A 21,753-nucleotide genomic window follows, 5' to 3' on the forward strand; every position below is an offset into this window, starting at 1 on the left:
GCGCGAGGTGTGAAATGTTGAGTTCGGTTAACAAATGCTCACAAGAGATGCTTTTTATATCTAAACATTCTCTGTGAGAGCCGGGATAGCGAATACCGATTTACCAGACAGCCTTTGGAAAGAACTGGAAATACTTCTGTCCTGACAGGTCTGCTGAAGTCAGACTGGCCTTTTTTTTTTTTTTTTTTTTGTATGGTTATTTTTTTCGATGCCCTTTCACGCTCAACTGAGACCAGATTCGGTTTTCTCCGCAGCAGACGGGTTTGTGTGCAAAAGGGCGGCTTGCTCCCTGAGCCCAGGCGTTTGAGAAAGAGGCCATTCTTCTTAATAAGTCTGAGGGCTGAGACGGCAATAAAACTCAATCTCGCCGCTGAGGACTTTAATAAGACGACAGAGGCGCTGATAGAGATGGAGACGTTTTTGAGGGATTAGTTGAGACAGGAATGAAAATGCTGTCATTTATACTCGCCCTTATGTTGATCAAAAGCCGTGCGGCTTTCTTTGACTGGGGAGCGTAAAATGAGAAGCTCTGAAGATTGTCCTAGCTGCACTATTCCCGTGCAATGTCTATGGGCTGTCAAATTTTGAAAATAAGCAAAAAGCTCTAATAAGTAGTTCATATTAGTCATATGCTGTATTCTGAAGCATTCTCCGACAATGTGAAACGCTATAAATTGTCCTCTGATTTTTTGCATATTCAAAAATGACACCAAGATGTTCGACGTCAGCGATTGGTTCTTGCAAGTCTCAAACAAACATGATTTTCGAGAGATTTTCTGTGACTGAGACTAAAGGTTATTCACACCAAGCATGCTACGGACACTGCAGTTTTGGCATGTCCCACTCTAAATGCTTGAGCTCTTCAAAACTGGGGGCTTCTGATTGGCTGTCGATGTTTTTGTTATTCAAAAGCTGGGGAAAAAAACTATTCATAAATTGATTCCAATGATACGTTTCTGTTAAAGATGTTGTGTGGACTCCCTATTCTCGATGAACGTTGACACTTCGTAGTCACAGTTACTGTCACTGGTGTAAATAGGCCTTGAGGTTCATTCACACCAACAACTATGTAGCAATCGACACCAATGAATGGCAACTGTTTAACACAAATATAATAAAGTGCAATTGTCATTATTACTCACCATCATGTGGTTTCAAACCCATCTTAGGAATCCGAGAGCTTACTGACCCTGCGTAGACGGCAATGCAACTGACAGGCCCAGAAGGGTAGCAGTTTAATAAAGCTACGAGGATCTTTTTTATGCACAAAGAAAACACAAACAAATAATGACTTTATTGAACAATTTCTACCTTTTGCATGTCAGTCTTCGTATCGGTGTGGTGCTGCTGAGCGCTCTGATGAAGCCAGATGCACCGTGCAGAGGAATATTAACGCTGTACGTCTTCATAGACATGTACGAAGACTTCGACAGAGAGGAAGAGTTTTCAGCTTTACTTATTTGGAACAGAACACACAGATGAATGTCGGAAGCACATGTATGCATCATGGCAGTGTTTGAACGCACATCGAAGACTGACATGGAAGAGTTTGAATTGGTCAGTCGCTATTTTTTTCCTTCATGCACTAAAAATACTAGTGTAGCTTCATAAAATAACGTTTGTCCCATGGACTATTTTAATAATATCCCATCGTTGCAGTCTATGGGAGGGTCAAAAAGCTGGCACATTTCATCAAAAATATCTTAACTTGTACTTCGAAGATGAACAAAGGTTTAAAACGACATGAGAGTAATTAATAACAGAATAACTTATAGAATAACAGCTCCCATTCATTGGTGTCAACTGATTTATAGTTATTGTAGCGAGAAATTAATGACAGAAATGTAATTTTCGGCTGAACAACCCCAAGGGGGTATTCGTCATCTTCGGTGCGAACGACTTTGAAATTCCCCTTTGTCCCTTACCTATGTATGTCATATGGCTTCAGAACACAGCACATGAAGCAGTTTTATAACACTTTATTTTTGGAGCTTGACAGCTCTTATATTCATTCTATAGAAAGGAGAAGCAAGAACATTGTGCACACCATCTTTTGTGCAAGGTTTTTAAAACCCGGTTTGGAACAGACTTTTCACTGAAATGAGATCAAAGCATATTTGTGAGTGAATAAACGATATGCTTATTGCAAAATTAAGCCAAGCTCAATGGCAACTCATCTGATATGCTCATTGAAGTGTTGAATAAACATCCTCGCACCGTCTCTGAAATTCCTTGTACTTCGCTTCGGATGCAAGAGCTTCAGTTCAAACAATCTGGCACCACCTACTCGTTCTGAATGTCAGCAACTTTTACTTTTCTACCTCCAAAGAGCACGTTGAACCTTTCCTGAAAAAAAAAACAAACAAAAAAAACATGACAAACACATTACATCGCACTAAACTCACCCTAATAGAATCATTTCAAAAGAACAGAAATAGCGCCTCGTCTCGCAGGAACTGAAGATCCGCTCCTCTCCATTAACGGGTCTGATAAAACCTATTAAACGATTGTGGAACATCTAAGAAGGATAATAAGGTGCGCTCAGCAGTGCTTGAAGTAAAAATACAACAGTGCGAACTGACGGCAGCACCGATTCTTATACTATTAGTCAAACACGAGCCTGTTACATTGGCAGTCGCATGGCAAATCAATGGGAGTGAGGGAAATATATTTCCAATATTCCCTTAGAAGAGCACCGAAGATGAGGAACAACACGACATTGCTCTCGCCAGTAGCTGGACGTCCATATTTCGGTCTCGTTGCTCAATTAGTATGTATGTAGCAGCCTCAGTCTCACTTATAATGCCAAGTAGGCAAAAGCTTCCAGCACTGAATATGAGATCCCGTTCCTCCCAGCTGAACTAATTATGGAAAGCATTTTAAATGTGCCATTTCCATAAACTAGTTCTCTCCTCCCTCTTCTGGGATCTGGAACGAAAAACAGTGCGTGTAAGTTTTCCTCTGCCGTCATGGAAACATGGAAAGTTTAGGCCGTCCTATGAAGCGCGCATGAAATATTAATGATCGCCCACTGCACGCCTCATGTAGCGCAGCGCACAACGCGTGCGTTATTAATTTAGACCGGCGGTGCGTTTCTCCATGCGAATTATGGCGTCAATAAAAAACAAACAAACGTTTCAACAGATATTCAAGTACTTTTAAGTATCATTAAATAAACACAAATGCAACAGATGTTTGTAATTAATTTAATGACTGCGGTATTGACAGCAGACGCAAAACTGTTAAATGCTTTAACGCAGTGCTGAAAGATGTGTTTTAATGAGTCACGCTTTTTGTGTTTTTTCCAAATGCTGATATAGCTGCGAATGGCATACATCTAACGAGAACACATTTTAAGGCGTCGTGGATATTTTTCCGTGATACAAAAGATTGGTGGCAACACCATGCTGCCCTCTAAGATACATCACTCTAAGCCAGCGTTCAGCATGTAAAAGCTAATCCCAAAATGCATTGTGACAAGCTTAGCGGAAACGTTCATCCATGGCAGATTGATTCTGTAGTGGTTCGGGCACAAAGTGATGACACCTTTGGTAATACGGAAGATATACTGACATTTCATTAAATTCCTGTAAGTATGGATGATAAATATAATTAAACATCTAATTATGCCGAACTATTTATTTAGTATGGATAATTAAATGTAATGAATGAATAGTTCAATATAGTATTTAGATAAAGTACTTCAATAAAGTAGTTTAATATAAGAGCGAACTGATTTTTGAAAACAGTAATACTCTGAAATTATGAAAAATACTGATAGTTAAGCGTACAGCATTTATTCGATTGAAATAAAATATTTACGTAATTATATTAAATCACTGATTCTAACTATGGAAAATAAATGGATAAAAAAAAAAAATAAACCTGTTTTTTTTGGGTGTGTATTTTTATTCTTATTACAGTATTGCGTCATTAGCTTAGCTGCATTCCAGAGTCAATTCTATTTGGATTAATTATTTAAGAGTTGAGTTGCCTTTGTGGCTAACTATGAAGGGCTCTCCAAATCTGTAATTTATGAGCTCCGCTTTTCGCCAGCATGCTGCCTTAGAAGGTAGCAACCTATGCAGCCAGTACACTAGCTTTTTGGATCCACTGAACTGTATGCTTTACAGTGCCATTGTGTCTTTGTACCACTCAAATGTCACATGATTATAAAAAAACGGCCCAACCAGAGCTCCACAAATAGCAGTTGAATTCATGTCTCAGAGCTGACGCTGACCTTTTGGGAAATATATGACACATTTCCTCTAGAGGCCTCTTTTGTGTTAGCACAGACAAGTCTTGAAGTCAAACTCCGATGTAAAAATCAATAAAACAACCTCTGGGACAAAGTTTTCTTTTTGTTCAAACACTACTATTGAAAACCCATAATGGAAGTTCTCGGAGCCATTTGTTAAGGTACGTGCTAATTAGCTTAGAGACAGAGGAGAGACGAAACAGACCTAAATGATGTAGTCAAAAGATATTTTTATGACATAAAAATAAATGTTATGTCTATGAAGGTATTTCCCATCCAGAAGTCTTTTAAACCAATCTAAGACGGTACTGTGTTTTGCTTGACCGACAGATAAGATCTCTGTATATCGAGCTGTGTTTCAGTTCAGGATTTCGATCTCTTGTTTGTCTGTGATTCCCACTGTTCTGAATCCGTGCCGGAGGCTCTTAGCAGGCAGAGGTTTGCGTGTTATCTAATTCCATGCTGTTATGGTTCACTTTGCTGATGCTGTTGCTACATCGCTGTTGCAACAGAAATTATGCACAGTTAAATCATCCCTGATCGAATCAGTGAGAATGTCCCGGAGCTGCCTTTGACTGGCAAAGAAAGCAGAACGCAGGCTTTATTGTCAGGGTGCAAGGACTTATCGCACAAATGATGAGTGATGCAACGGCAATGGAAGTTAGAGAAGTGCAAGAAGTTTTGTGCATAAAACAGTCCGAACTTTTAATAAAAGTTGACTGGAACAAATTACAGCCCTTTTGTTGTGTTACAAAGTCACTCAAAGTTACTCAAAGCCTTCACGCACTCAGCCACAAACCACACACACACACACACACACACACCCACAGAGATGATATTGATCCTGTTTAGTGGTTCAAATCTCAGGGCATTAGAGCTAGACCACTAAGACAAATAAAAGTGAAAATAAAGGGAATCATTCAGCGCCGAGGAGATGTCCTGGGTTTAATCGCATTCGAGTCAAACTCGTCAAACTGCAACTGCACTATTATAGTATTCTCTCTCTCTTACACACACACACACACACACACACACATACACTTCGTAGTAGATCTATAAAGGCCCAAATATACTTCAAACAAAGTTTTTTCGTTCTTCATTCGAGGGCAAAAGAAGTTTGAAAAGGCTGAGTGACGGTATACTGTTTCCGAACATTCAACCACTCTCGCTCTGCTGGAGGTGGAGGTTTAGATTAATGTAAACATGACTCGTGGCGCTCGCACGCAGCCTAGAAGTTTGATAAAAACTTTTTTTAATTTATTGTATACCTTTTCGCTTTAAAGAAGAAGAACAGCAGCAGAAGTATGGTGTGAAATTTATTTACTTGCTACCTTTCCTTTCATTCTTTTCCTGACTTTGTAAAACCTGCACCTGATGTTTCTCTACATCAATTTGCATAACTCCGGGTCACTGACAAGGTTTGTTGTCATTTCTTTGTAGGGATTAATTGTTTTTGCTGAATGTTTAAAGTCCCTGCGATTGTACAGGTGCGGATATATCTGTGGCAGCTCAGCTATGTATGAAGTGACTTGGAGATGTTTCTCCCTCGCCTAAATAAGAAATGAAACGGTGGAAAAACAATGTGTCAAAGAAGGTGGAGTTTCAGAACACATTCACTGATTGCGTAACTGCCTCAGACCAATGGTAGCTTGATGGTGTTTAGGAGTCCAAACAAACTCCTCAAAAAGTTTGCTTTGGTGAGCCAATTCAAAGTTCGTTTTGGCCTGGTTTTGTTCGTAATTACGTTATTTCAGTTCGTTCTTCTAATTCGTTTGAAGTATATTAGGGCCTTAAGTCTGAGTAGTGCAGACTAATTCTGTATCCCAGTACAAGGAAGACAGATGTAAAAAAAAAAAAAAAAAAAAACACCTATGTGGGGCGCTAAAGAGCGCTCTGAGTCCGTATAAAAGCGGTCTTTTCGCTGTGATACTCCAGCTCTTCGCTGTCTGACTCAGAGTTCATCCCTCCCGCCGCGTCCTCGTCCCCCCACACAGTGGGGATCCCCCGGTACGACACTTTCCCCCGGCCGAGTCCGAACCCGAAGCCCACTCGTATCCCCCCTCCGCCCGTGTCCATCACCGGCAGTTTCTTCCTCCGGCAGAACGGGGCACTAGCTGCTCCAGAGTGCAGTTGAAGCAGCACAAAAACGGCTGCAAAAGTGGCCAGGATGAAGGCACAACTGAGCACCGCCACCAGCGCCGGCAGTCTCGAGGATAATCCGGCCTCGTGCAAAGATTTATCCGAGTTCGGATCCGCCTCGTGCTGGAGCACGGGAACGCTGGGCGATTTTCTCTGGTTCTGGTGCAAACAAGAAGTGACCGCTAAGTGACTGTGAGAGGGACAGGACAGACATTCGTTCTCCCCGGACCCGAAGCACGTCAGGCAGGACGGGTGGCAGGGCAGGCACGCTTGTACGGTAGAGTGCTCCACCCAGTTGTCCAAAGACAAGTTGAGCACCTGCAGCCCAGAGCTGAAGCCGGGAGGGCAGGACTTCACACAGCCTTGCAAGAAAAGCGAGAAACCTGTGCTGCATTCTGGAAAACAGATAATAAGAACGCTTTATTGGAGATGTTATGAATCTTTAACGAACATGAAATGGCATCTGAAACGCATTTAACTTTCATAATTTGACAATTCTGAGAGAAACAGATGGAGCTAGGTTATTATTGGTTAATATTTTTTTTCCTGCTATTTTTCAAAGGTTGTTGAGATGAAAGTGAATATGAAAAAATATTTTTGGCAACACTTCACATTTGTTACATTAATTTATGAAATAGGGAATAAACTTTTATTTATAATTTAACTAATCACAGCTATATTCATGCCAGGAGACAAATAATATATATTAAACAATATATATATATATATATATATATATATATATATATATATATATAAAGAGAATAGAAGGTTGTGGAAAAACCGGCATTATTAATGCTTTTGATCTTTCCTTTGATCTAATCTTTCATTAAACTAATGCAGTTCAAAATTAAGCAAAATCATTATAAAATAAATGTTTTTCTCAAATAAACGTTTGAACACAATTATTGGTATCCCAAGAAATTCTTGAGTAAAATAAAATTCCCATTTCCAGCATCAGGGCAATAATGAAGAATTCCTAATCAACAGAAAATATTACAAATCTGTCTGGAAGAGGATATGTGTCTATATCGTCCTAATGGACAAGAGAGTGTGAGTGACCAAAGACCCTCCAAGGACCACAGCTGGAGAATTGCAGAACATTCTGACCACAAAAAAAACAAACAAACCCCAACAGCAGCTCCTACATGTTGTTTGGGAGGGTTTAAACAAAAACATAAAATCAAAGATTAAAAAATGTAAGAAAATGCCGTCATCCAAAAACAATCCCCAGCATACGTGTCGTCAGACATGACAGGAACGCTCAAGATAGGTTTGGTGAACATCATGTATACAATGAGGTATACTGCTTTATTTTTCTGCTGGAGGTCCTGGACATCTTGTTTAGACACGGGGCATCATAGATTCTATCAAATACCAGATAAAAATATCAAAAGGTGACGGACTCTGTTAGAAGTCTTATAATGGGTCATATTTGGATCTTCCTACTGGATAGTAATCCAAAAACAAACCTTAAAAACAACACAAAAATGGGTCACTGAGCGCAAAACCAAGCTTCTGTAGAAAATGATTGAGGTGAACTGAAGAGCAAAAGCACCGACATGGACCTGGGAATATAAAGGGTCTGGAGTGATTCTGGGTGAAGGAATGGTCTCTGATCTCTTGTCAGGTGTTCTCTAACCGCAGCCATTATAGGAGAAATATTCTGGACAAAGGGAGGTTTCAAAAAGTAATCAATTGTGTCCAATGAGTATTAGAGAAAACCATTTATTTCATAATGATATTTACACTCATTTTAAATTCTTATTCTCCAATAAAAGGCTAGATTTTTGCTATTTATTCTAAATAAAAAACCTAATTTCGATTTTCATATTCTTACCGTGTATATATATTTAGGTTTTTAAATTGGAAAAATAAGTGCCATCAAAATGAATGCATTTATTTTTCCAATTTAACAGCATTTAAAATATTCAACAGTTAACGCAGGGGCGCAGCTAGGGTTGGACACCCAACTCACAACAGCTGCTTTTCCCTTTTTTTTTCTTGACAAGATTTGCTTTTATTTACACGCAGAATGCCTTTGTTACATGAAACAGGAGACTTAGACATGCGCTACGCTTCGCCTCAGTGACAGGTGCTAATCAAACGAGTGCAGAAACGGTACAGACGACGAGCAGCTTCAGCAGCCATTACGCTGGGCTTGTAGCGGGTGCTCTTCAACTGCAAGCACAAATACATGCAGTTCACGCTGCCTATATCATTTCATATTAAATTGCTAATGTACTCAAATTCTGCATATTTCCTATATTTAAAAACTTGTTGTGGGATTAATCCTGATTAACATCAGAAAAATATAATCTACATTTTTTGTTTTAGCAATTAAGAGCAGACACACATATATACAGACAAATATAAAGATGAAAAAGACCAGTATAATATGCATATTTACAACAAAAATCAATTTATGACACATTTAGAATGAATTACGTTCACCCCAAATACTAATTGGTTGTAATTTTTTTCCCCACTATCCTGTATTTTTTTAATTTAAAAGATAATAAAATGTAATATCCTTCTTTAATCTTTTATATATTTTACTATACACAAGTCAGAATAAGCATGTTGTTAGAATTTTTACATAAATATTGTTACATCGAATGACAATGTAACATTATTTCAACCAGATTTTGACATTTTATTCTCCAATAATTTATTTGAAACCTTAAAAGTAGACACCTTACTCACAAATAATGTGTTTTCTATGGACATAAAATCACTTTTGTGAACTTCTTTTGATGCAGACATCTTAATGTCTTTGACCCATATATATATATATATATATATATATATATATATATATATATATAGGTCGTGTGTTGACCCTACTGGAAAATGTTAGCACATTAGTTTTCTAAAACATAACATGCAAATGAGAAAAACCTGCCTGCTAAACTGCTGTCATTGTAGAATTTAAGGGTAGTTAAACTGTCAGCATCTTTATAACTAGGTACACTGTCAAAAACAAAGGTGCACACATTTGAAGATATTTATTCGGCAACCTTAAAAACTCAAGAACACACATTAAGTATGCGCTGCAGTCTGCACACTTTCAATACATGAGCTAAGCATTCACGTTTGCATTTGCATAATTGCCTGGAGAATTTTTCTGGAATAACTCCAGGTACTTTTATTATAGGTAATAAGGTCATTTCATGTTGTGCTCTCATTTTTGGTCCAAATGGGACAAATTATTCACCTAGTTAAATTCAGTACTACCTGGAGTATCATTGCAAGAACATCTTATGAGAAATGAGTGAAAAAACTTTTTTTTTTTTTATCAAAGTTTGTCCTTGACCGCAGCCACAGTATGGGGCCATGATGGAGAAATCCATCATCAAAGCTCTAAGGCAACTTTGAATAATAAACATAAGCATTTGATTAACAAATTCAATTTACTGCCCTCTGAAGGTTGGGAAAGTACGACCTCACATCAAGAAGAGGCTGAGGATTTTCAAAACTTTTCCACTTCTTTAATAATGCACAGATTAGCTAATTTAAACCTCTCTGGCATCACTCTCCAGTGTTTTGCAATATTTATACTCATAAACATATATTAATATTCATAAGCACAACAGCAGTCATAGTGAGACATATGAAAACTTTTGCTGAGTGTGTAAATATTTCCTCCCGGTCATGAATGTCACCATCTATATAAGTTTTGTCTGTTGTGTGTGGGTTTTTTTGGGATGCACTTTCGTGGTGTGTCTCACCGATGCAGATCTGTTGGGTGTCAAAAGTTTTGCAGCTGTTGTTGGAGGGCCGGGTGTAATCAGAAATGGATGGATCTGTGGCACTGGAGCCGGTGCCGTACAAGATGAGGGTGAACTGAGAAAGAACACCTGTGGAAATGATACCTGAACTTTAAAGATGCTTTGATCATCAACAAAAGCGCAAATGAAGTCACACACGGCATAAGAAATAATTTTCTTAATCCGTATTTTTCATCTTTTCAGTTTTTTTTTGGAGTCACAGTATCTAAACATCCTTAAAACAAGATAAATACACTTGAAAAGCAATTTATGTAAGATACTTAGACTTGTTTTCAAAGAAAATATATTCAATTAAGTTTGCTAATCGCACTGGCAAATTGTTTATTTTTTTTGTTTCAAGCATAAATCAAACTAAATTGAGAGAGATTTATTCTCAAAACAAGAAAAAAAAACTAAAAAAACAATTTGCCAGTGGGGTAAGAAAAATTAACTTGACTCAAGATTTATTCTCTGAAATGACTTTTATCTTCTTCTCAGCAATTTTCCTTTTTGAAAGTAAATGTATCTTGTTTTAGAGGATGCTTAGACGTTTGTACTAAAAACCTAGACAAAACACTGATTGTGAAAAAGGCGAATATAGTACCGTAATCATTTAGTCCAGCCACATTCTCGATCTCTAGCGTCCATTCTCCACGAGGGTCCTCGTCCCAGGAGTGAGTGGTCATGAATGCCCAGTCGTTGAAGCCTTCGGCTGAGTTATCCTGAGGCCTGAACACGAGAGAAAGAGATACACAAAAAGATGTGTAAAGCTCAAATGAGACTGAATGTGTCAATGACTTGTGTTTGCATTTACAATCCAAATAATTACATTTCGTCTAGATAATGGGGTGAGTTGTTTGTATATTGCCAGACAAGTTAACAAATCTGTTTTCTTGGGCATCAGATGCGTTTTCTGTGAACACCTTTGCTCAAAGGTCAGTTTTTTTAATGCAGTAAAGACAATTCTGAACTTACAAAAGGTTTCTGTCAAAAATTCAGCGTTGTACCAGAATCAGAGGAATTTTAAAATGTATATTCAGGCATGAGACATAAATAGATGTAATATCTGACCACGCCCCCAGTACATATATTTTAGCACATTAAAGGATATCTCTTATATTGTAATAATAAATACTATTGTCCTGTAATAAACAAAAAGCAGCATTTAACAACACAATTTAACACATATTAACGATCATGATGACAATATAACATGTAAGCAATAAGGTACGAGAGGCTGTGCTGTATCATGAATAAATCACAACTGAAGGGTGCTGTTAGGCACGACCCGAAGCGGTTACCACACAATTCAAGATATTAAAACTAAAAAAGTTCATTAAATGCAGTCCTTCCGCTAAAAATGAGTCCCTGACAGCAACAGACGACAAGAGAATGTTCCGAACACGACTCTCATCTAATGGAGCTTAAATAAAAACAATAGCACAGAATAGCTTTATCATCTGCTGCTTCATTTTTTTTGAACACCATATATGATATATATATATATATATATATATATATATATATATATATTTATTAGTTTTAAAACAGACTGATTCACGATGTAAGATTGCAAGGGTTGTTACAATGTAAACCGATGGACCTATAAAATCATACCTGAAACAAACACTAATAGATACTGTAATAGTTCATCTCAAGTCAGAAACTGCAGGCTTTCACAGAGATGCACACATATCAACATCTCTCCGCATGAGAAGCGTTTATTAGACAGGGAAGGGCCTGGTCTCAAAATTAAAAATGAAAGACGCATCTTTAACAGATATCTAATTTGCAGACATTCATGATGCATGGAACCGTTTTAATGCTGTTTTCTTGATTGTTTATGTTGCTATGGTTGGTTGCTAATGGCGTTGCTCAGTGATACACAGAACCGATGGGTGAAGCGGTCATAGCTGTGCTGTATCATGAATAAAACACAGCTGCTGACCAATCAGAATCCAGTAATGGAACTAACCGTTTTATAAATTATAATAAAGTACTATAATATATTATAGTAAAGTATATAATAACGAATGTTGCTTTTCCAAATGCAAATTAAAGTGGCTCAAACCGAGTACAGTGCAGTAAGTACTAACAGTGAATTAAAACTAAAAACAGTAGACATGTAGCAGACATGTAGTGCATCAAACTATATAATTTATATAATTACAAATTTTATAACAGCACTAAGCAATCTCAAATTCTCACCACCATTTCAGTTTCAGTGGTTCACATTTGGCGCGATGAATCATTTGAATGCGTTTAACCGTCCTGGAAATGGCGCCGCGAACACGTGCACCGCTCTCAGGACCATTCTGTGCATAGTGTGTCTTTTTGCAATTTATTTAGGTAATAGCTTAAAGGGATACTCCACCCCAAAATCTAAATTTTGTCATTCATTTCTTACCCCTATGTTGTTCCACAACTGCTTTGTTCGTCCGCGTAATTTGTCTAGTCAATCATAGTGTCATTTCGGAGAATATGCACAGGATGCAAACTACATACGCTCTGCGTCTTCTAAGAGTATTTATATTTTGATTTGAACAAAAACAGCTCATTCTGTGGTGCACAGTGCGTTTAGTAGATATACTCAAAAAATGGCGCTTACAGTGATTGTGGAGAGACACAGAGGAGACAAAATATTGAATGTCATTATTTTAATTTTCTTTGCACGCAAAAAGTATTCTAGTCGCTTCGTAACATTTGGATTTAACCACTGATGGCAGATGAATGCGAGTGATTAATGAAACTCAATCATCACTAACCAAAAAAAATAAATAAAAAATCTTGCATCAAATCTCATGGGTCCTCAAAGGCCGGAAAATACAAATGTTATGCAAATGTATTGCCAATGTATTTTTGTTAAATGTTTACCGTGGAGCCAGCAGCGTGGAGCGAGTTCCCAGCGGGCTAATGAGGTGGACAGCCAGGTTTCCTCTGTGGTTATAGGTGAGGGTGAGTCTGGCCTGCACATGCTCCAGAGAGCTCACAAAATCCAGCTGCCCAGAGCAGGCCTCTACACTTCTGCTGAAGATCAGGTGGTTTCTTACGTCCCTACAACACAAAAAAATTGAAATTACACCCAACTCTGACAAGCAATTATATGATGAAATGTAATTTTGCTGTCAGCTTCATGTATCTACTTTGCCTGTCCTTAAATGGTGACCTCTGGGTCCCCAGGTAGCAGGAATTAGCTGGCATTACCTGGTGTGCTGATGGACTGCCTGTGCTGCATGAGGTGTTTGACCGTCCTTACCTGGGCTCGGCCAGCATATTAATGACACATTTGTGCTGCGGCCCCACGCTGCTCCAGTTCTGGGCCAAAGCGACCATGGCACTAGCATCAAGCAGACCGTAGCCATAAGAGTGGCTCACTGCCACATAGAGAGACAGAGAGAGAGAGAGACAGATGGAAAAAGTAACAAGGTCAGACACGTCTACTGAATAAACATAGATCTCTGATTCGTTACGAGAACCGTGACTTACCTAATCGCCCCACGCCATTGGTCCTCCAGTCGTTGGTTATAAGGAGGGCGGGACGTGAGGTTCGTACAACGAGATGCTGCATGTCTCTCCAGGTCAGGTTCATGCTGGATGTCGCATAAAAAAAATTAAAAGTGATACGAGTATTACATTGCAACAGGGCCACAGATTTATTTTCATATTCACATAGATAATTTGCACATAATTATCCTCTTGGATGTGACAGGATGTCTTTTTGAAAGACACATAATTAAAGCTTTTCTTTCACTCGAGTCACAGAAAATTGCAAATGGAAATATTCGGTCCTGGGGGCCATGCATCATGTTGTAATTACACAGCCGATGAAGCTTTTTTTTTTTTCCCTAAATGAAAACCCAAAATTGTATTCCCCGAAAACGCAGTAATATCAGATTTAATTTATAACTGTATTTCCTTGGTTCACGACTCAAGCTTATTAGTTCTGTCAGCTGTTGCTCTTTGTGGCGGAAACAAGCGGCTTTGGGACTCGTGGCCCCCACGGCCAAGGTTGAAAATCACTGTTATTTCTCAACAGGGTATTTCAGGGCAAGCCACGTCTGAGATTGGACATAAAACACTGCTGAAAATACCTGCATGACAACCCATTTCCACCCAAATGAAATGGATTTAGCGTAAAGATACGCCGTAGAACAGTATGACAAACACCCTGCTCTGGCATCCAGATATTTTTCAGGGTGATTTATGAAGAAGGGGATCCAATTCATAAGCTTTCAATATTTTTGACCTCACAATAAATGACTTAGTGGGTATATTCATAATGCCCCATGCACGATTTATGAACCTAAAGCCAAGGCGCAGATGTAGCGATTTACATTCAGTGATTAATAGATATAAGACTGCTGAAATTCTCATGTTGTACATGGCAAGACTTGCACAGATATCGAACAGATATCCTTTTATATAGATGAGGTGCCAGGGCTGGAAAACATGCCAGATCCTTTAAACAGGCTGGACTCACACCAGGAATCTATTCATGGACAGGGGGAGGAATAATGTCCTCACCAATTAAAGATTTCGTAACAACAACAGTATGGCTACACTTATGCAAAACAGCACTACATCACTCCTATTGTAATCAAAAAATTACAATAGAAGCACTTTCACTTTGCGACCTGAATATATATATATATATATATATATATATATATATATATATATATATATATATATATGTGTGTGTGTGTGTGTGTGTGTGTGTGTGTGTATGTGTGTGTGTGTAGTTCTGAGTTTTATAGATTCCATGTCCAAGCATCAGCTCCTGCACAAGCCCACATTTCAGATTTCAGTGGAAAGTGAGTCTTTTTTTCTGAACCCAGACGTTCAAAAGTCACCTACAGCGTGACATCACAAAGACTTCCCACCGATGAAAAGCACAGAGTTGTGACAGAAAGAGAACAAAGATGGAGGTTCCTTATATAAAAAATGCCCCTGAAAACGTCCTTGTCTCTTTTATTGTGGGGGCAAGCACGATCAAAGCCGACACCAGCGGGGCTTAAAACCCTGAACAGCAGGGGCCGAACTCACACAAGCAATGTGTGTGAACCACTAGCCCTGTGACTCTGCCACACACAAAAAACTGATGCTTGTTTGAGACATGATTTCCATGTCTTACTATAACCTCAGGATACAATCCTGTGCAGGAGCTTTTAATCGAGCATGATGACTTGATGTTGTATAAGGGCCTCGGGGTCAATCGCCCCCCAAACAAGGAGTGTTGACTGGCAGTCATCACACATCTCTCTCCATCTCTCCTTCATTTTTTTAGATGAGCAGTGTCAAGGCGATGTCAGAGTGTGTCGGAGGGCTGAAGATGATGCACGGGGGGTAATGAAGTATAACCGATGAGAGGGAATGATGGACAGGAGTGTGTAGAGCGAGTGCGCTCGTGTCTGTCCGCAGAGACAGGTGTCATTGTTGTCATCACTCACTTGGCCTCCAGAGCGAGAGCGATGATTCCCGCGGCCAGAGGAGCCGAGGCGGAGGTGCCCGTGTGCGAGTCCGTACACTTCTTCCTCAGGTCCGTTGTCACCTGCGCAGATGAAAAAACAAATATATGGAGAGGTCAGGTGTGTTAGTGGTCAGCCATCGGAAGGACATTTGGTAGTGACTATATATAAGATGTGAGGGCGTCCGTCAGCCAGAGGCGCCTGTCAAGAATGTGTGCCCGAGAGGAAAAACCTCATTCACTGCAGCTTCTGTGATGAGATGTGTGACAGCTTGGGAGACTTAATAAGTTGGCACCCCACACATGAGGGTTGGGGGGGGAGACACGGCGACATGCCTGCGTGATTGACAACGGTCAGGATGAGAGTACGACCAGCCTGAGGCCACAGAACCATCAGAGCGAACACAGGTGAGCGGCTGCCAGACACCCAAACGCACACACACACTTTCTCGTTTGTTTTATTTGTCTCTGTCCCTTCAGTCTGATTTAAACACATACAGACACATACATACTCAAAATCCCACCCCACCGCTGACGGCAAGATTGCGTCCATTTTTAAATTGAATCTGTTACTACCTTTGTCATCTTAATGGAACTGGGGGTCTCCGAAGAGGGAGAGGGGGAGCTATCGCAGTCGCACATACTGGGACAGACTTGACATCAAGCAAACAAACACTCTAAAGCCGTCTGAAACACCTCGGATGAGCTTCAATGAGCTGGCGCAGATAGATTTGCCTGGAGAGTCTGAAACCACTTTCACAGGAACGAGCGTATCAGAGATCCGCAGTTCGCATAACTACCCAAAGCACAAGAAATCATATTTTCCCCTTATTTGAGTATGAAATTGGGCGAACTAAATTCAGCTGGTCAAAAAGAGTTATCAGGTTGAATATGCAGCTAGCTAGATATTCTGCTAGCTACATAAAATAATAATAATAATAGATCATATCTAAAACACTAGATTAATGAAACAATGACTGGATCATTCCAAATCCAGTCGACCATTAATTTATGAATCATGAATCAACAAATCAGATCTTTGAATCAATGTCTCAATACTATCATTCCAACTCCAGTGAACAAATCATTCATGAATCTAGAATTAGATTTTATGAATCAGTGACCCAACTGGATCATTCAAATTCAAATGAACAGACCATTAATGAATCAATTACCAATCATGATGAATCATTCCAATTCCAGTAAATAAATAATTCATGAATCAGATCTTTGAATCAATGACCCAACTGGATCGTTCCAATCATTCATGAATCAATGATTTAGGTCATTGAATCGTAGTGTGAAATTGATTATTCCAATTCCAGTGGACAAATCATTGAAGCGGATCATTGAATCCATGATCCAACTAAATCATTCCACTTTTAGTAAGCAAATTGCTCATAATTCATAAATTAATGAATGAGATCTTTGGATCAGTGACTAAACTGTGGCATTCCAAATCCTGTGAACAAAATATTCATGAAACATTAAAACATCAAGGAGATCTAACGCAGATGTCAACAGTTTTAGTGAATATGACTTACACAACTGCTATCATAAGACTTCAGTAGTCTAAATATTACATAAGCTGTTAGACCACTTTTATGGTGCTTCACAGCCCCAGTCCTCATTCACTTTAATTAAACAGAATAGAGTGACTAGGAAATTCTTCAACATGACATGAGTGTGCGTAAATGACAGATTTTTCTAAAACGACTTCTGAATTCTGTTAGAAACGCAGCCACAGTTCAAACTAATAGCCCAGATGCTCATCAAGATGATCCAAAGTAATGACTTTTAGAACTTGTGAAGGGCATCTTCTTTTTATAGACGTCTTTTGGCCCAATTAGCTTGCCCTAATTAAAAAGCCTGTTCAGGCACACTCAAATACAGCTTATGCAGATAAAACCAAAGTATGTAACAGAAAACGAGGGGGAAACTTGCAAATAAGATCCAACGAATCTGCAATGCAGCATGTTTGGTATTCCAAAATTGCTGCCTCTATGTCTTTTGCTGTCTTTCACTCGGTCTAATTTCAATGCTCCTTCTCTCTTTTGCTTTTTCAAACACTTTTTTTCTCATTTTCACTCTCGGAGGAAACGCCGGGGCAGAGAAGCAGATGTGTACGGCATGCCGCAGCAGCACCTGTGATTGGGAAGTTTTCAGACGCTGCTCTAAAGTGATTTTTTTGCCTCCTTAGGGCATGACGTTCAGAGAGCTCTTTTTCATATAGCCCACAGGAAATCACAGCGGCAGATGTGGAAATCATTTCACCGCCTGACACTTCATCTTCACAGCACGCTGAACGGGGCGGCACTCCATCACTCGCTTTTCCTGTGTACAGTCGTGACGTGACCATTTAAACCAAGCTGAAAATTTGGCACGCACGGGTTGTTTGCGCTGACGTTTACAGTTGTGCTTACAACCGAGAATGCCAGTGTTTGTGAGAGGGCATGACGGTCTGTCAGTGTGCCGTTAACGTGTAAACGCTGCGGTGCTGAAATGTGAATGCTATTTCTGGAGCCTTTAATGAGACACGGTCTCAGCAAACTGTGCGTATGTGTTCCTGATAATAAACACATCTGAAGGCTTTTGTAAGCATTTGCATAGATAACTGAAAAATGGCTGCGCTGCAAAAAAATATTTTTCCACTTTTACTGCACAACTGTTAACTGGAATTGACAATTCAGAAAACATGCTGAGTATATCTTTAGTTGAAATAATATATTGTGTGTAAATATTTAGTGAAGTATATTTTAAAAAGTTCAGAAAGTGGTTAATATTGTACTAAAGTTGCGCTAGTGTGTGTGACATGCGGGAGCTGAAAGAAGCAGGTGGTGGGTATTTGTGTCAATGTTGAGAATATGTATATATATATTAGGGATGCAACGAAATTCCAGCTGCCACAAATTTATCGGGAGAAAACATGAGCTGAAAATAGGCTATATAATATAATAAATATGGTGCGCCCTGCCCCTGTCATTGTGTAGTTTGACGCTTCGCTTAGTATTCCATTCAGTGAATGTGCTTCTGCTCGTATAGTAGCCTACCACTCATGCTCAAAGACTGCTCAAATAACAACGCTCAAAAAGCAGAGTCCACTCAAATAACTTGGTGACAGGAGGTGTCTATGTAGTATACTCGCTCCTGCTTGCAATAGAGCTACTGTGCTGTAACATGCTCTACTACAGCTGACTCTACCCTCTTGTGACGCTATGCTCTGCGCACGTGCTCAGATAACAATAGCTTTGTGGGATTATACATTATTTTGACAATTATTTTTCAGAAAATGATATCTGATTCTGTTGTATGGAAATGAATAAAAATAATGTAACGCTATTTAATATTAAGGTAACACTTTACGATAAGGTTTCGTTAATTAGTATGCTAACTGACATGAACGAACAATACATTTATTACAGTATTTAATAATCTGTCTTACTGTTAGTTAATAATACAGCTGTTCGCTGTTAGTTCACATTCATTCAGACTTTTGTTACTTTCAGTAAAAGTGTAGTTATTTTAAAGGCTTGTATTTTTGATGATTAAAACTGTTAAATTAAAAAAGTCTTACAAGTCTTACATTACTTAATATTAATAAAATAACAAATAACATAGCATGTTCGAATGCTGTCAAATAATTAATTGCATCCAAAATAAACATTGTTTACTTATTATGTATATACACACATTGTATATATATTTAAATAATTATTATATATATATATATATATATATATATATATATACATAGTTTATATATAAACAAATTTTTTCTTATATACATGCGTTTGTATATATATATATATATATATATATATATATATATATATATATATATACATAATCATTTGACAGCACACACACACACACACACACACAAACATGCATATATATTTAAGAAAAATGTTTATATATGAATATATATATATATATTCAATGCTTTGAATTGCACTTGGTGATGTATGGCTTGTATGCAGCTTTCCTTGAAGCTTTCTGCACACTGTTTTTGAGCTAATCTGAAGGCCACATGTAGTTTGGAGGTCTGTAGCGATTGACTCTGCAGAAATTTGCCGACCTCTTCGCACTATGCACCTGAGCATCCGCTGACCCTGCTCAGTCAGTTTACGTGGCCTACCACTTCTTGGCTGAGTTACTTCCTAAACGCTTCCACATTCTTTTAATACAGCTGACAGTTGACTGTGGAACATTTAGAAGCGAGGAAATTTCACGACTGGATTTGTTGCACAGGTGACATCCTATTACAGTTCCACGCAGGAATTCTCTGAGCTCCTGAGAGCGACCCATTCTTTCACAAATGTTTGTAAAAACAGTCTGCATGCCTAGATGCTTGATTTAGTACAACTGTGGCCATGGAAGCGATTGAAACACTTGATTCCGATTTTTTGGATGGGTGAGCGAGTACTTTTAGCAATATAGTGTATATATAACAAGGCGGCATTTATTTAAACAAACAGTGAAAACTGTAATAGTAACTGTAATAATTATATTCTATTTCAATAGGCAATTTAATCTTGTGCAGGCAAAACTATATACTAAATAGAAAGTTTCTTACTAAAAAAAGCATAATTTTCTTTCAATATGAAAAATAGCCTATTCAATTTTAATGTAATATATTATATATAAATCTGAAAAAAATTATTAATTATTAATTTTTATTCTAAATGTTATAATATTTATAAATATTAACATTTAATTTAAGATTATTTTGCTAACAAAAATAAAAAAATTGTATGTGTGAAGATGCAGTGCGTTCCTTTATGAAAGGAAAACGCTTACATAAATGCCTCTGCATGAGATTATCATAAACTCTAACATATGTGACTAAGCTAAATGTGTTTGGAGGTCTGTTTGAACATATGAACGTACAATCTGTTTCTCGTTGAGGTTTCCGCTGCTATAGGTGGTGGCGAGGGTGGAGGAACAGGCCTCGCTGTACCACGGCACATTTCCATACTGTGTGGTGCTGCTGATGGAGAGCGTGTAGATACTGTTGGTGTATCCGTCACAGTTGCAGCTGTCTCGCTCTCTCCCTCCGTTACCCGATGCCCAAACAAAGATAGAGCCCAAGCCACCTCGACCCTAGAACAGATGCATAAAACCTGGTCAATCATCCTTTTAAAATACTTTCCACTACCATGTTTTTGAAAGAAGCCTTTCTTTCACCCCCCCAAAAAATTATATATAATAAATAGAATTGGCACCAAACATTTAAACGATAGTGTCAACAAAGATCTAAAAGTCTTTATAGTCACATCCAACAGTCTGTTTACAAAACTGGCAAGAGCTAATTAAAAATCCCTGCTTCCAATCTGATTGGCCGGCCTTTTGAGACTTGACGCAAAGGTTTATCCCTTCTGGAAACAAACTGTTGTTGGGCTGATACAAAAGTTCTGAGGTAGAACTAATCATGGGATTTGTGAGGTCTGTGGCATCGAAACCTAAAAAAATTAAATACAAGTGGGCGATTCTTGGCCAGAATACGCTGCTGACAGTCTTTATGCAAATGAAACGCCTGGCTATGTTAAACAAATGTATTTATGAATCAAACATCTGTGTAGTGTCCATTAATGTCTGCGTGCACAGGCCTCATCTCTATTACAATAGGCCACAAAAATCCAATTGAACGAGCCAATTATGGCTGTCATGATTAATTTAAAACCAATACTGTGACCTCTGAAATCTGCTGTATTTAATGCCTTAGTAATACTGGCTAGACAGCTGACAAAGCGCCACTTTTTTCCCCTCTCATATATATTAGCCTCCTCTCTCGCTGCAGTCGAGCAAGTCTGCAGAATTTGATTAAAGTTTCTGTTCTATCTTCCGCTGTCCATATGGGTAATATTCACAGCTGACTGATTCAGGATTATTGTGACCATAAACGGTTTGTTTGTTTGTTTGAGACGCTGCAATCTGGTTCGAAAATATTTAGAGGCACAATTCTAGGAATGATAAAATTGGGGATAAAAAACGAACGTGGTAAAGTGCGGGAATTGCACCGCTGAGGCAGATGTTTATGCGATGCGTAATTTGAGTAAATTACTAAAGGGAGAAATCAATTTCAAATCCCACCAAAATTAACAGCAGTCAAGCTCGTT

At 38.6% G+C, this 21,753-nt stretch overlaps 1 protein-coding gene across 3 annotated transcripts in view; it reads right to left on the minus strand.

Annotated features, from left to right (window-relative positions):
* Positions 1 to 51: 51 nt before the first annotated feature.
* Positions 52 to 21,753, minus strand: part of furinb (furin (paired basic amino acid cleaving enzyme) b) — a 77,869-nt gene continuing 56,167 nt past the window's right edge. Inside the window, exons 9-16 of one of the 3 annotated variants that reach the window (XM_043227609.1) lie at positions 20,525 to 20,737; positions 15,618 to 15,718; positions 13,654 to 13,757; positions 13,424 to 13,541; positions 13,042 to 13,221; positions 10,772 to 10,896; positions 10,129 to 10,257; positions 52 to 2,346 (exon numbers count right to left, since the gene is read on the minus strand). In XM_043227609.1, the coding sequence (XP_043083544.1) occupies positions 2,318 to 2,346; positions 10,129 to 10,257; positions 10,772 to 10,896; positions 13,042 to 13,221; positions 13,424 to 13,541; positions 13,654 to 13,757; positions 15,618 to 15,718; positions 20,525 to 20,737 (999 nt within the window). In that variant the 3' untranslated portion in view covers positions 52 to 2,317. Of the gene's footprint in view, positions 2,347 to 4,937; positions 6,793 to 10,128; positions 10,258 to 10,771; positions 10,897 to 13,041; positions 13,222 to 13,423; positions 13,542 to 13,653; positions 13,758 to 15,617; positions 15,719 to 20,524; positions 20,738 to 21,753 lie in introns of those variants that run through there. The other 2 variants (XM_043227607.1, XM_043227608.1) reach the window with 2 other exon arrangements.

This window comes from Puntigrus tetrazona, chromosome 25 (assembly GCF_018831695.1).
Source record: "Puntigrus tetrazona isolate hp1 chromosome 25, ASM1883169v1, whole genome shotgun sequence".
NCBI classification, from domain to species: domain Eukaryota; kingdom Metazoa; phylum Chordata; class Actinopteri; order Cypriniformes; family Cyprinidae; genus Puntigrus; species Puntigrus tetrazona.